The following is a 16,471-nucleotide window of genomic DNA, read 5'->3' as shown; positions in this document are numbered from 1 at the left end:
TTCGCACTTGTGTTAGTGAAGGAAACCACATTTCGCACTTGTGTTGGTGTAGGAAACCACTTTTGCACTTGTATTAGTGTGGAAAAACCACTTTTCGCACCTGTGTTAGTGTTGAAAAACCACTTTTCGCACTTGTGTTGGTGTAGGAAACCACTTTTGCACTTGTATTAGTGTGGAAAAACCACTTTTCGCACTTGTGTTGGTGAAGGAAACCACTTTTGCACTTGTATTAGTGTGGAAAAAACACTTTTTGCACTTGTGATAGTGTTGAAAAACCACTTTTCGCACTTGTGTTAGTGTTGAAACCCCACTTTTCGCACTTGTGTTCGTGTTGAAAATCCACTTTTCGCACTTGTGTTGGTGCAGGAAACCACTTTTGCACTTGTATTAGTGTGGAAAAAACACTTTTTGCACTTGTGATAGTGTTGAAAAACCACTTTTCGCACTTGCGTTAGTGTTGAAAAACCACTTTTTGCACTTGTGTTGGTGCAGGAAACCACTTTTGCACTTGTATTAGTGTGGAAAAAACACTTTTTGCACTTGTGATAGTGTTGAAAAACCACTTTTCGCACTTGTGTTAGTGCTCCGCATCCCGGGCCACCGTCAAAAACCACCAGCCGCTCCGCGTCCCGGGCGAGTTCGTGCCCGACGCTACCAGTCCCTGGTCCACCGCTCGCCAGCGCTCGGACCTCCAGGAGGCCGCCCGGCGGTTTGCCCCTGTGCCAACGTCCCGCCACGGTGGCCCCCAGTCCTACGTCCCCCCGGCGCTTCGCACAGCGGAGTACGTCTTTGTGCGTCATGACGCGCACCGGGCGCCACTCCGGCCGCCGTACGACGGGCCCTTCCGGGTCCTGCGACGGGACGACAGGTCATTCGTCGTCGACTTCGGCGGCCGGTCGGACCGGATTGCTATGGACCGCCTCAAACCGGCGCATGTGGACGTCGACCGACCACCACGGTTGGCCCTTCCTCCACGGCGAGGTTCGCCCCCCGTCCACAGTTCCCCCCGCTTGACCACCCACCACCACATCGGACCCCCCCCCCCCCTACGTCCCTCCAGTGGTCGCTTCGGCCGGGTCATCCGGACCCCCCCTTAAATTGACCCTGCCGGTGCAGGTCGATTCTGGAGGGGCGTGTGTAGCGGTTACCGCTGGGTGTACACAATCGCCTTGCACCTGCCAGGACGCGGCCAGGGCGCAATCGCCATGCCGGGCATGCCCGAACTCGCTGTCCCTGGGCTCGCCCGAACCTCCCGGGCACGCCCGCTCTCGCCTTTCCAGGGCTCGCCCAGAGCGTCCGGGCATGCCCGCTCTCGCCTTTCCAGGGCTCGCCCAGAACGCCCGGGCATGCCCGCTCTCGCCTTTCCAGGGCTCGTCCAGGACGCCCTGGCATGCCCGCTCTCGACTTGCCAGGCCTCATCCAGCACGCCCGGGCAGGTCCAGACTCGCCTTTCCAGGACTCGCCCTTGACACCCGGGCATGCCCGGTCTCGCTTTTCCCGGGCAAACGCTCCGGCATAAATGTGTATATATATTGCTGCCCGATAAACGGGCTTTTCAGAGTACCCGAGTTTGATACGTGCAATAAAGCCACTCGGACGAATTTCCGTCTTTGGTCGCGTCAATTCTTTCGACTCGCGTTGGAGCACAGCTCCTTCAACCTCGAGGAAATGTTGTTCCATGCTTGAGGACATGCTCTGTGAGAAAGACAAAGCACACAAAGCTGCTCCATTGTTAAAGCTCATTCAGTTTATCTTAGTCGCTCGGCCAATCTAACAAGCAATTTCAACGTAAAATATCAACTTGAGTAGCAAAATCATGTCAATGTGAAGTTTAACAAGTACAAAAAGTTTTAATTAAAACAAAAGCCGCGTCGATGTTACACAATGCCTAGATGCAGCGTTGCCTATAACGTCGATGTTATAGGCACAGGACATTCCTATTGATTCGATTACTTGATGTTATTTTTGTGCAAAGTGAAAATATATCTCGGCAATTTCCCGTGTGTGGCGACGAATTTTTTATATATCTCGGCATTTTCCCGTCTGTTATTTCAGGCGGTGTATGACTGACCATGCCGCGATTTAAAAAAATATATATCTCGGCAATTTCCCGTGTGTGGCGACACGTGAACGAAGCTATGCTCCTCTCTCCACATTATTGTGACGACGTATAAATTAAATATTTCATCGTGACGATTGTCATCAAATGGACGAATTTTTAATATATCTCGGCATTTTCCGGCTGTTATTTCGGGCGGTGTATGACTGACCATGCCGCGATTTAAACAAAATATATATATCTCGGCATTTTCCCGTCTGTTATTTCGGGCGGTGTATGACTGACCATGCCGCGATTTAAACAAAATATATATATATCTCGGCATTTTCCCGTCTCTTATTTCGGGCGGTGTATGACTGACCATGCCGCGATTTAAAAAATATATATCTCAATGGACTTGAAGTTACAGGCCTTTGAGAATTCATTTCGTTCTATAAAGGGCAACTTTCATCGGATTTTCTTCACGTTTTTTTTCAACCGAGTCTAAAACTATGTTAGCGACTGTGAAAAATGAAATGATATATCGAATTTGATTTGAAAGCAAACTGTGTGAGAGAGCAAGACACCACGGGCCTACAAAACAGGCCTCAAAGCTATGCGAGTTAATAAAATGGTGTATATTTGTTTATATGAAGCCTCTCCCACAATGGGTGGAGCTATGGTTCCCAGAATGGGTGGAGCTTTGAGGTTTTGTCTTCTCTGCAAGAACAAGCAGAACAAGAAGAAGAACAACAACAACATCAGAGGGCACTCTATGAGCAGCGTCTGCGACGCGGCTAAAACTAATGGAGTAGAAATGTTAAACAATTCCATCAAAGGTTTCATTCATCCCCAACTTTCTCATCTATGGAAGTGTCTCTAAGTGCGATGGCTCCCACACTTCCTCGTAAATCTGCTACCAACTTCCTCTTTGCCTTACGTGGGAGTTGATCCATAAATTCTGTTTTGCAAGACAAGTGACCACAACTATTCACATTTCCTTGGTATTGACCAAAACAATTCACATTTCCTTGGTATTGACCACAACAATTCACATTTCCTTGGTATTGACCACAATAATACACAATTCCTTGGTATTAACCACAATAATACACAATTCCTTGGTATTGACCACAATTCACAATTCCTTGGTATTGACCACAATAATACACAATTCCTTGGTATTGACCACAACAATTCACAATTCCTTGGTATTGACCACAATAATACACAATTCCTTGGTATTAACCACAATAATACACAATTCCTTGGTATTGACCACAATTCACAATTCCTTGGTATTGACCACAACAATTCACAATTCCTTGGTATTGACCACAATTCACATTTCCTTGGTATTGACCACAACAATTCACAATTCCTTGGTATTGACCACAATTCACATTTCCTTGCTATTGACCACAACAATTCACAATTCCTTGGTATTGACCACAACAATTCACAATTCCTTGGTATTGACCACAATTCACAATTCCTTGGTATTGACCACAACAATTCACAATTCCTTGGTATTGACCACAATAATACACAATTCCTTGGTATTGACCACAACAATTCACATTTCCTTGGTATTGATCACAACAATTCACATTTCCTTGGTATTGACCACAATTCACAATTCCTTGGTATTGACCACAATAATACACAATTCCTTGGTATTGACCACAATTCACATTTCCTTGCTATTGACCACAATAATACACAATTCCTTGGTATTGACCACAATTCACATTTCCTTGGTATTGACCACAATTCACATTTCCTTGGTATTGACCACAATAATACACAATTCCTTGGTATTGACCACAATAATACACAATTCCTTGGTATTGACCACAATTCACATTTCCTTGGTATTGATCACAACAATTCACATTTCCTTGGTATTGATCACAACAATTCACATTTCCTTGGTATTGACCACAATTCACATTTCCTTGGTATTGACCACAATAATACACAATTCCTTGGTATTGACCACAATTCACATTTCCTTGGTATTGACCACAATTCACAATTCCTTGGTATTGATCACAACAATTCACATTTCCTTGGTATTGACCACAATTCACAATTCCTTGGTATTGATCACAACAATTCACATTTCCTTGGTATTGACCACAATTCACAATTCCTTGGTATTGACCACAATAATACACAATTCCTTGGTATTAACCACAATAATACACAATTCCTTGGTATTGACCACAATTCACAATTCCTTGGTATTGACCACAATAATACACAATTCCTTGGTATTGACCACAATTCACAATTCCTTGGTATTGACCACAATAATACACAATTCCTTGGTATTGACCACAATAATACACAATTCCTTGGTATTGACCACAATTCACATTTCCTTGCTATTGACCACAACAATTCACAATTCCTTGGTATTGACCACAACAATTCACAATTCCTTGGTATTGACCACAATTCACAATTCCTTGGTATTGACCACAACAATTCACAATTCCTTGGTATTGACCACAATAATACACAATTCCTTGGTATTGACCACAACAATTCACATTTCCTTGGTATTGACCACAATTCACAATTCCTTGGTATTGACCACAATAACACACAATTCCTTGGTATTGACCACAACAATTCACAATTCCTTGGTATTGACCACAATAATACACAATTCCTTGGTATTGACCACAACAATTCACATTTCCTTGGTATTGATCACAACAATTCACATTTCCTTGGTATTGACCACAATAATACACAATTCCTTGGTATTGACCACAATAATACACAATTCCTTGGTATTGACCACAATAATACACAATTCCTTGGTATTGACAACAACAATTCACAATTCCTTGGAATAATGCGCTACATTATAAACGCGCTTCACCAAGATAACCTTAAAAGGGTTACCATAAACTACAAGGGGAGTGAGGAGAGAAACTGGTACGAGCGGGTGGTGACGTTGCTGAGGATGGTGAGGATGGTACCACAGGGCTAGGCATGGGGATGGTGAGGATGGTACCACAGGGCAATCACTGGGAATGGTGAGGATGGTACCACAGGGCAATCACTGGGAATGGTGAGGATGGTACTACAGGGCAATCACTGGGAATGGTGAGGATGGTACCACAGGGCAATCACTGGGAATGGTGAGGATGGTACTACAGGGCTAGGCCTGGGGATGGTGAGGATGGTACCACAGGGCAATCACTGGGAATGGTGAGGATGGTACCACAGGGCAATCACTGGGAATGGTGAGGATGGTACCACAGGGCAACCACTGGGAATGGTGAGGATGGTACTACAGGGCTAGGCCTGGGGATGGTGAGGATGGTACCACAGGGCAATCACTGGGAATGGTGAGGATGGTACCACAGGGCAATCACTGGGAATGGTGAGGATGGTACTACAGGGCTAGGCCTGGGGATGGTGAGGATGGTAACACAGGGCTAGGCCTGGGGAGTACCACGCCAAATGCACACCGAGTTCTTGTTTGTTAAAGCTACCACAAAGCGCAACCGCGGATCCATTGCCAAGCTGTTAATGAGGAGATTCTCTTTTTCTTTTCTCTCATCATTTTCTTCCTCTTCTTCGCACTCGTTACCTTTTCCCGGCCACTGCACGATCTGTGAGGCGGCAGTCAGTGTGTTTGCGACATGTCAGGTGTGTACGTGTCACCAGCATTTGGCTCCATTTTAACAGGGTAAATGACGGATCAGTGATGAGCCATTTTAACAGGGTAATGGCGGATCAGTGATGAGCCATTTTAACAGGGTAATGGCGGATCAGTGATGAGCCTTTTTAACAGGGTAATGGTGGATCAGTGATGAGCCTTTTTAACAGGGTAATGGCGAATCAGTGATGAGCCTTTTTAACAGGGTAATGGCGGATCAGTGATGAGCCTTTTTAACAGAGTAATGGCGGATCAGTGATGAGCCTTTTTAACAGGGATAATGGCGGATCAGTGATGAGCCTTTTTAACAGAGTAATGGCGGATCAGTGATGAGCCATTTTAACAGAGTAATGGCGGATCAGTGATGAGCCATTTTAACAGGGTAATGACGGATCAGTGATGAGCCTTTTTAACAGAGTAATGACGGATCAGTGATGAGCCTTTTTAACAGAGTAATGACGGATCAGTGATGAGCCTTTTTAACAGAGTAATGACGGATCAGTGATGAGCCTTTTTAACAGAGTAATGACGGATCAGTGATGAGCCATTTTAACAGGGTAATGACGGATCAGTGATGAGCCTTTTTAACAGAGTAATGACGGATCAGTGATGAGCCTTTTTAACAGAGTAATGACGGATCAGTGATGAGCCTTTTTAACAGAGTAATGACGGATCAGTGATGAGCCATTTTAACAGGGTAATGACGGATCAGTGATGAGCCTTTTTAACAGGGTAATGGCGGATCAGTGATGAGCCTTTTTAACAGAGTAATGACGGATCAGTGATGAGCCATTTTAACAGGGCAATGGCGAATCAGTGATGAGCCTTTTTAACAGAGTAATGACGGATCAGTGATGAGCCATTTTAACAGGGCAATGGCGAATCAGTGATGAGCCTTTTTAACAGGGTAATGGCGGATCAGTGATGAGCCATTTTAACAGGGTAATGGCGGATCAGTGATGAGCCATTTTAACAGGGTAATGGCGGATCAGTGATGAGCCTTTTTAACAGGGTAATGGCGGATCAGTGATGAGCCTTTTTAACAGGGTAATGGCGGATCAGTGATGAGCCATTTTAACAGAGTAATGACGGATCAGTGATGAGCCATTTTAACAGAGTAATGACGGATCAGTGATGAGCCTTTTTAACAGGGTAATGGCGGATCAGTGATGAGCCTTTTTAACAGGGTAATGGCAGATCAGTGATGAGCCTTTTTAACAGGGTAATGGTGGATCAGTGATGAGCCATTTTAACAGGGTAATGGTGGATCAGTGATGAGCCTTTTTAACAGGGTAATGGCGAATCAGTGAGGAGCCTTTTTAACAGGGTAATGGCAGATCAGTGATGAGCCTTTTTAACAGGGTAATGGTGGATCAGTGATGAGCCATTTTAACAGGGTAATGGTGGATCAGTGATGAGCCTTTTTAACAGGGTAATGGCGAATCAGTGATGAGCCTTTTTCACAGGGTAATGGCGGATCAGTGATGAACCTTTTTAACAGGGTAATGGCGGATCAGTGATTAGCCATTTTAACAGGGTAATGGCGAATCAGTGATGAGCCTTTTTAACAGGGTAATGGCGGATCAGTGACTAGCCATTTTAACAGGGTAATGGCGGATCAGTGATGAGCCATTTTAACAGGGTAATGGCGAATCAGTGATGAGCCTTTTTAACAGGGTAATGGCATATCAGTGATGAGCCTTTTTAACAGGGTAATGACGGATCAGTGATGAGCCATTTTAACAGGGTAATGGCGGATCAGTGATGAGCCTTTTTAACAGAGTAATGACGGATCAGTGATGAGCCATTTTAACAGGGTAATGGCGAATCAGTGATGAGCCTTTTTAACAGGGTAATGGCAGATCAGTGATGAGCCTTTTTAACAGGGTAATGGCGGATCAGTGATGAGCCTTTTTAACAGGGTAATGGCAGATCAGTGATGAGCCTTTTTAACAGGGTAATGGTGGATCAGTGATGAGCCTTTTTAACAGGGTAATGGCGAATCAGTGATGAGCCTTTTTAACAGGGTAATGGCGAATCAGTGATGAGCCTTTTTAACAGGGTAATGGCAGATCAGTGATGAACCTTTTTAACAGGGTAATGGCGGATCAGTGATTAGCCATTTTAACAGGGTAATGGCGAATCAGTGATGAGCCTTTTTAACAGGGTAATGGCATATCAGTGATGAGCCTTTTTAACAGGGTAATGGCGGATCAGTGATGAGCCTTTTTAACAGGGTAATGGCGAATCAGTGATGAGCCTTTTTAACAGGGTAATGGCGGATCAGTGATGAGCCTTTTTAACAGGGTAATGGCGGATCAGTGATGAGCCATTTTAACAGGGTAATGGCGGATCAGTGATGAGCCTTTTTAACAGGGTAATGGTGGATCAGTGATGAGCCTTTTTAACAGGGTAATGGCGGATCAGTGATGAGCCTTTTTAACAGGGTAATGGCGGATCAGTGATGAGCCTTTTTAACAGGGTAATGGCGGATCAGTGATGAGCCATTTTAACAGGGTAATGGCGGATCAGTGATGAGCCTTTTTAACAGGGTAATGGCGGATCAGTGAGGAGCCTTTTTAACAGGGTAATGGCAGATCAGTGATGAGCCTTTTTAACAGGGTAATGGCGGATCAGTGATGAGCCTTTTTAACAGGGTAATGGCAGATCAGTGATGAGCCTTTTTAACAGGGTAATGGCGGATCAGTGATGAGCCTTTTTAACAGGGTAATGGCAGATCAGTGATGAGCCTTTTTAACAGGGTAATGGTGGATCAGTGATGAGCCTTTTTAACAGGGTAATGGCGAATCAGTGATGAGCCTTTTTAACAGGGTAATGGCGAATCAGTGATGAGCCTTTTTAACAGGGTAATGGCGGATCAGTGATGAACCTTTTTAACAGGGTAATGGCGGATCAGTGATTAGCCAATTTAACAGGGTAATGGCGAATCAGTGATGAGCCTTTTTAACAGGGTAATGGCATATCAGTGATGAGCCTTTTTAACAGGGTAATGGCGGATCAGTGATGAGCCTTTTTAACAGGGTAATGGCGAATCAGTGATGAGCCTTTTTAACAGGGTAATGGCGGATCAGTGATGAGCCTTTTTAACAGGGTAATGGCGGATCAGTGATGAGCCATTTTAACAGGGTAATGGCGGATCAGTGATGAGCCTTTTTAACAGGGTAATGGTGGATCAGTGATGAGCCTTTTTAACAGGGTAATGGCGGATCAGTGATGAGCCTTTTTAACAGGGTAATGGCGGATCAGTGATGAGCCTTTTTAACAGGGTAATGGCGGATCAGTGATGAGCCATTTTAACAGGGTAATGGCGGATCAGTGATGAGCCTTTTTAACAGGGTAATGGCGGATCAGTGAGGAGCCTTTTTAACAGGGTAATGGCAGATCAGTGATGAGCCTTTTTAACAGGGTAATGGCGGATCAGTGATGAGCCTTTTTAACAGGGTAATGGCGGATCAGTGATGAGCCATTTTAACAGGGTAATGGCGGATCAGTGATGAGCCTTTTTAACAGGGTAATGGTGGATCAGTGATGAGCCTTTTTAACAGGGTAATGGCGGATCAGTGATGAGCCTTTTTAACAGGGTAATGGCGGATCAGTGATGAGCCTTTTTAACAGGGTAATGGCGGATCAGTGATGAGCCATTTTAACAGGGTAATGGCGGATCAGTGATGAGCCATTTTAACAGGGTAATGGCGGATCAGTGATGAGCCTTTTTAACAGGGCAATGGCGAATCAGGGATGAGCCTTTTTAACAGGGTAATGGCGGATCAGTGATGAGCCATTTTAACAGGGTAATGGTGGATCAGTGATGAGCCTTTTTAACAGGGTAATGGTGGATCAGTGATGAGCCTTTTTAACAGGGTAATGGTGGATCAGTGATGAGCCTTTTTAACAGGGTAATGGCGGATCAGTGATGAGCCTTTTTAACAGGGTAATGGTGGATCAGTGATGAGCCTTTTTCACAGGGTAATGGCGGATCAGTGATGAGCCATTTTAACAGGGTAATGGCGGATCAGTGATGAGTCTTTTTAACAGGGTAATGGTGGATCAGTGATGAGCCATTTTAACAGGGCAATGGCGGATCAGTGATGAGCCTTTTTAACAGGGTAATGGCGGATCAGTGATGAGCCTTTTTAACAGGGTAATGGCGGATCAGTGATGAGCCATTTTAACAGGGTAATGGCGGATCAGTGATGAGCCATTTTAACAGGGTAGTGGCGGATCAGTGATGAGCCTTTTTAACAGGGTAATGGCGGATCAGTGATGAGCCTTTTTAACAGGGTAATGGTGGATCAGTGATGAGCCATTTTAATAGGGTAATAGCGGAGCCGTGATGAGCCATTTTAACAGGGTAATGGCGGATCCGTGATGAGCCATTTTAACAGGGTAATGGCGGATCAGTGACTAGCCATTTTAACAGGGTAATGGCGAATCAGTGATGAGCCTTTTTAACAGGGTAATGGCAGATCAGTGATGAGCCTTTTTAACAGGGTAATGGTGGATCAGTGATGAGCCATTTTAACAGGGTAATGGTGGATCAGTGATGAGCCTTTTTAACAGGGTAATGGCGAATCAGTGATGAGCCTTTTTAACAGGGTAATGGCGGATCAGTGATGAGCCTTTTTCACAGGGTAATGGCGGATCAGTGATGAGCCTTTTTCACAGGGTAATGGCGGATCAGTGATGAACCTTTTTAACAGGGTAATGGCGGATCAGTGATGAGCCAATTTAACAGGGTAATGACAGATCAGTGATGAGCCATTTTAACAGGGTAATGGCGGATCTGTGATGAGCCATTTTAACAGGGTAATGGCAGATCCGTGATGAGCCATTTTAACAGGGTAATGGCGGATCAGTGACTAGCCATTTTAACAGGGTAATGACGGATCAGTGATGAGCCATTTTAACAGGGTAATGGTGGATCAGTGATGAGCCTTTTTAACAGGGTAATGGCGAATCAGTGATGAGCCATTTTAACAGGGTAATGGTGGATCAGTGATGAGCCTTTTTAACAGGGTAATGGTGGATCAGTGATGAGCCTTTTTAACAGGGTAATGGTGGATCAGTGATGAACCTTTTTAACAGGGTAATGGCGGATCAGTGATGAACCTTTTTAACGGGGTAATGGCGAATCAGTGATGAGCCTTTTTAACAGGGTAATGGCGGATCCGTGATGAGCCTTTGTCAAATCCCAAGCATTCAGTCTTACCTGGGGATTGCATTTTCCTGCATTTTCATTTCCATCGATCATGTCTCTTAGGTTGTACACGTAGAGAGAGCCACCCACAGCTCCACTCACCAGGTAATGGTGGCCTAGCATGGAGGCACACATTAGCATACTCAACAACCACTCTATCAAACTTGTACCAACCAATCAAACACATCGTCGATCCACAAAGGCTAAAAAAAAGCAGATACGCAAATGTCCAATCACCTGGAACGGACGCCAGGCCGGTGTACAACTCCTGTGTGATCATCCAAGGTAGCACGGCGAGAATGACTGCCCGACATGGCCGACTAATCCGAGCGGGCCAACCCTCCACCTGTACACTCTGGGCCCAGCTCCACAGGTACAACGATCCCTGCCCCACACTCCTTGAAGCTTTGTGAAGGAAAATAATAAATTGTCACAAAATTACTGGTTGGGTAGAAAACGTGTGAACTGGCTATCTTGTACTGGTGTGTGTGTGTGTGTATGTGTGTGTGTGTGTGTGTGTGTGTGTGTGTGTGTGTGTGTGTGTGTGTGTGTGTGTGTGTGTGTGTGTGTGTGTGTGTGTGTGTCGTTGGTTGTTATCTCCATTTGCGGGTTTCAGGAGATGGATCGGAGTCCTCCAAGGACCCAAAGTATCCATCTCCTCTTCTGCAAGGGATCACGGATCATGGACCAAGCTGTTCATCTTTTTCACAGTTTTGTTCCAAGTTTTCTTTTCAGGATCGTCACTGAACCCCAGATTGCCTCCAGTTTTAGTTCATTTGTGGTAATATTCCCGGAGATGATTTTTTAAATCTCAGTGAGGTTCTTCTTCATCATTCCTATTGATCCAATTATCACTCGTACAATTTTGATGCTCTTCAGCTTCCAACATCTATTGACCTCATTTTTGAGGTCCTTCTATTTGGTCATTTTCTTCATTTATGCATTGTTTAAGCCAAAATCGCTGGGTACTGATATCTCAATCATCAATGCTGTCTTTTCCTTTTTGTTCCTGAGTACAATGTCCGGACGCGATGCTTTGTTTTCGATGTTCACATTCGATGGAATCATCAGGTTGTATATGAGCACGACGTCCTCATTTCCAATGATTGACCTTGGTTCGTGTTTCCATGAGTTTTCTGGTTCTGGGATGTTTACATTTTTTTGCAGATTTGCCAATGAATCGCTTGGCATACTTTGTTGTGTCGTTGTGTGTAAAGTTGTTCTGATAATAGTTTTTTGCATCCCCAGAGCAGATGACTAGTACTTCCTGTTTCTGTCTTGCAGAATCTACACTTGTCCGTCTGGCTCAGTCCCGCAATCTTTTAAAATCCATTGGTGTAATGTCCTTGATCTTGTGGATTTATTATGATTCGTTCTCCGTCCCAGTTGAGCTGACCTCTTCTTAGACATTCCAATGAGCCTTCTTTGTCTATCCCCACTCTGTCCAATTATTTTTTGGTTTTTGTCTGTTATTTTGTCATTCTTCCAGTTGTTGGTGTATATTTCTTGATATTTCTCTTTGTATATTTATTTTGTCTTTTTTTGCAATTTGTTGCCGTTTCATTTTCCTGTGCGGCATCTTCTATTCACACCTGTTATTGGAAATTATTTGCAAGGTGAGTTAGGGATACTTTTTCAGGTTTTGTTGTGTTCATGTTTGTTTACAAATTGCATCCGATAGTCTGTTGAACATTTCACATACTCGTCGCTCTGCGCACCTGGTTGAGTTCCATCAGGCCGCTCCCTCCCTCTCGTCACGGCAGGTACATTCTCGGGATGCACTGGTTTTTGTAGAACATTTTGTGGATGGTGAGGAGTTTTCTTGTTTTGATGTCTAACTTGTTGATTTCTGATTGGGCCCAGTTTATTATTCCGCAGCTATATTGTAACAGTTAGTGCGAGCTGGTTTATGGCTTTGATTTTGTTTCTTGGGGAGAGGTATGTTTTCAGGATCAGCTTCGTTCTACGTAAGTATTCTTTGGTGATTGTTTTGCACATTTGTTTGTGACATATTTGGTGGCCCTCTTCGACTCCGAGGTATTTGAATGATGCTTCGTTTTCTAACTGTTGTATTGTTGTTTCAAGGTCAATTTTTATGTTGTGTTTTTGTTGGTTTACCTTGTACAAATGTGCACTTGGCACACCTGTCTTGTCCAAATTCCATTTATATGTCCTCGGAAAACCACTTTACTAGTTTTAGTTGTTCTGTCAATTTTATTGTCATTTGTTGAGAAGAGCTTTAAATCATCCATGTATAGTAGATGTGTGACCTGTCCTATTTCTTTGGATGTTCTTCTATTGGTTGTTAAGGCGTATCCGCGTCCTTGTTCATTGATGAGGTTACTTAGTGGGTCCAGAGCCAGACAAAACAGAAGGGGGGAAAAACTGTCTCCCTAGAAGATCCCACAACGTATCGTCACATCTGGTATTTCGATATTCCCTTCCGAGTGCTGTAATATCGATGTGGTATTCCAGAGCTCCATTGCTTTCTCAATCGGTTTGATTATTTAAGGATTGATTTTGTATATTTGCATTTTATCATCCACGAATGTGGGACACTGTCAAAAGCTTTGTTATTGTCTATCCAGTCGGTGGACAATTTAGTTCTTCACATTTTGCAATTTTCATGTGTGGCCTTGTTCAGTAGTAGGTGATCATTTGTTCAATAACACCCTCTCTTACATCCCTTTTGTTCTGCCTCTAAACCTCCTTGCTGTGTTAGATGATGGTACATCATTTATGTGATGACTCCTGTCAGCAGTTTGTATGTTAGTATGTTGGTCGACATGTTATCGGCCTGTATTTGTGGGGAAGTTGGGTTTTCTCCCATTTTGGGATGAGAAGGTTGTTCTCTTCTCTGAGCCACTCATCCACTGCCTTTTCCTCTTGGATCAGTTTGTTAAATGTCCTGGCGTAGTGATTGTGAAGAGCATCAAGTTTGTTTCAACCAGAAATTTGGAATTCCATCTGGGCCTGGGCTTTTGAAGTTTCTGTGTATTTTTGTGTTTGTGTGTTTTTTTTGTGTGTTTGTGTGAATGTTTTTGTTTTTGCGTATGTGTGTGTTTGTGTGTATGTTTTTGTGTGCTTTTGTGTGTTTTTTGTGTGTTTGTGTGTGTGTTTTTGTGTGTTTGTGTGTGTATGTTTTTGTGTTTGTGTCTGTACCAACCAATGACATCATCTGACACAAAAACAAGAGCATCCACGGTCCTCCAATCAGCATTCTTGGTGTTTTTTACAACGGGAAAAGAGAACTTCACATGGTGATGCCTGGGGGGAAGCAGACCAACAACAGGGTAGAGGGATACTTCGTGGAAGAATGGGCATGTGGGGGAATGTGGAACTGGCAGGCAATCTTGTGGTGAGGCAGTTTACCTCAAACAACTTGCGTTCGCCTCTTGGAAGGCAAATACAACTGAAGATAATCTCAGTTCCTTTCACAAAGCCTGGAACAAGTGTGTGTCCACCCTCAGGAGAGCCAGGAAACAATATCTCTCTACTCTCAAGACTGAACTCTCAAACCTGTCTCCCTCCTCCAAATCCTGGTGGCATCTGGTCAAATCTGTTTCTGGTGTTTGTTCCCCCTCCATCCCCTGCCTCACCTCAAATGGATACACAGCTGACTCCGCACGTGACAAAGCCGAATGCCTCAACTCTGTTTGCCTCAAAATCTTGTGTCCCAAACCCATCTCTCTCTGTACCCACCTTACCCAGTCGAACCCACCTTACCCTTACCTTACCCAGTCGATCCTGGACTCTGTGTCCTTCTCTCCTGACAAGGTGGAGAAGTTTTTGTCAAATCTCGACTCTGATTCTGCAAATGGACCAGACGGCATCAGCCCACGGGTACTAAAATCCTGCTCTGCCGCTCTATCTCACCCTCTCTCTGCTCTTTTCACCCTATCTTTTCCTCAAGGTCATCTGCCATCATCTTCGAAATAAGCCAACATTACCGCTTTACACAAAAAAGGGGCAAAAACAGATCCTTGCAACTACAGACCAATCAGCCTGCTCCAAATAATCAGCAAAGTCATGGAATCCATCATCGCTTCTGACATCAAATCCTTCCTCTTCTCCAAAGGCTTGATCTCTGATCATCAATTTGGATTCAGATCAGGTCATTCTACTCTGGACATGTTGCTTCTGCTGTCTCAACAATGGATGGAGGTCCTCAATGCCAAACAGGAAATCAGAGCTGTCTCCCTTGACATCGATATGGTCTGGCACCCCGCTCTGCTCACCAAACTCTCCTCTGATGGTTTCCATGGAAATCTCCACGCATGGCTGGCGGACTTCCTCTCTGGTCGTAGTCAACGTGTGGCCCTGAATGGGGTTCTCTCATCTCCCCTTCCTGTTCAGGCTGGAGTTCCCCAAGGCAGTGTTCTGGGCCCTGTGCTTTTTCTGGTCTTCATCAATGATCTCTCCGACTCTCTTGAAAATCCTCTTTATCTCTTTGCTGAGGACTCCACTCTCTGCCGCTCCATTCCTCATCCCTCAGACCAGCAGTCTGCAGCCTCCTCACTCTCTGCAGACCTGGACAAAATCACAGACTGTTCAAACAAGTAGAACATGTCTTTCAATCCTGACACATCTCACACTCTTACAATGTCTCTCCGAAAAGACCGACTGGACAACCCTCCCATCTACGTTCTGAATAATCCTCTCCAAGAAGTTCTGTCGCTCAAGCTTTTGGGTCTCACTATCTGCCCTGATCTTTCCTGGGAAAACCACATTTCCAAGCTGGCCTCCAAACCCAGTCGCCGACTGGGCATCCTCCGTCGTGCAAAGTCCTCCCTTGGCACACCTGAGCTCCTCACCACATACAAGGCTTTCATCCGCAGCTCAATGGAATACTGCTCTCCTCTCTGGGCTGGTGCTCCTGCCTCACACCTAGCTCGGCTTCACACTAAAGAAACCAAAGCTTTCAGAATCATTGGAATCTCCCACGCTGAAGCTGATTCTGAGGATATTTCTCTCTCACCGCAGGCAGGTTGGTGGTCTTTCTGTCTTCGACCGACTCCTCTCCGGCCTTGCCCCCCCCCCCCCCAGCTCTCTCTGGGCTCTGTCCCCCCAAATATTCCTACAGGTCGCACAAGATCTGCCAGCAACCCTCTTATGGTCAAACTGCCAAAATCAAGACTCTCTGCTCACCTTCACTCTTTCATTCCTCTTTTTTCCCGCCTCTGGAACAAACTCCCTCACTCTCTTCAATCCATCTCCTCCCTCCAATTCTTTAAAACAGCTGTTCACCACCATCTCTTATCCTCCCCCATCCAAAACCTTCATCTTTCTCCCCCCATTAATACACCCCAAATCCACCTCCTTCAAATTCCATTTTCTTTCCTGAAATCCCCTGTAGTGTCCATCTTGTTTATCCCATGTACCTCCCTCACCCTCTCTACTGTTGTTGTGCTTCCCTCTCTCGTCTCCTGCTCCCTTTATTATATGTTCTTTTTGTTAGCTATTATACGAGCCTCAACTAGGTATACAAAAAAAGAAAAAAGGCAAATGCCTCACCACAGTATTCTGTGTACCA

At 44.6% G+C, this 16,471-nt stretch overlaps 1 protein-coding gene across 1 annotated transcript in view; it reads right to left on the bottom strand.

Moving 5' to 3' along the window:
• Positions 1 to 3,028: 3,028 nt before the first annotated feature.
• The window catches only part of LRWD1 (leucine rich repeats and WD repeat domain containing 1), a 79,505-nt gene continuing 66,062 nt past the window's right edge, over positions 3,029 to 16,471 (bottom strand). Inside the window, exons 7-10 of the mRNA XM_078779540.1 lie at positions 14,105 to 14,205; positions 11,176 to 11,343; positions 10,951 to 11,054; positions 3,029 to 5,673 (exon numbers count right to left, since the gene is read on the bottom strand). Of these exons, the coding sequence (XP_078635666.1) occupies positions 5,497 to 5,673; positions 10,951 to 11,054; positions 11,176 to 11,343; positions 14,105 to 14,205 (550 nt within the window). The 3' untranslated portion in view covers positions 3,029 to 5,496. The remainder of the gene's footprint in view (positions 5,674 to 10,950; positions 11,055 to 11,175; positions 11,344 to 14,104; positions 14,206 to 16,471) is intronic.

The sequence above is a fragment of the Myxine glutinosa genome, chromosome 6 (genome assembly GCF_964187855.1).
Source record: "Myxine glutinosa chromosome 6, kmMyxGlut1.1, whole genome shotgun sequence".
Taxonomy (NCBI): Eukaryota; Metazoa; Chordata; class Myxini; order Myxiniformes; family Myxinidae; genus Myxine; species Myxine glutinosa.
The sequence above is the reverse complement of the archived record's forward strand: the minus strand, read 5'-3'. Positions and strand labels throughout refer to the sequence as shown.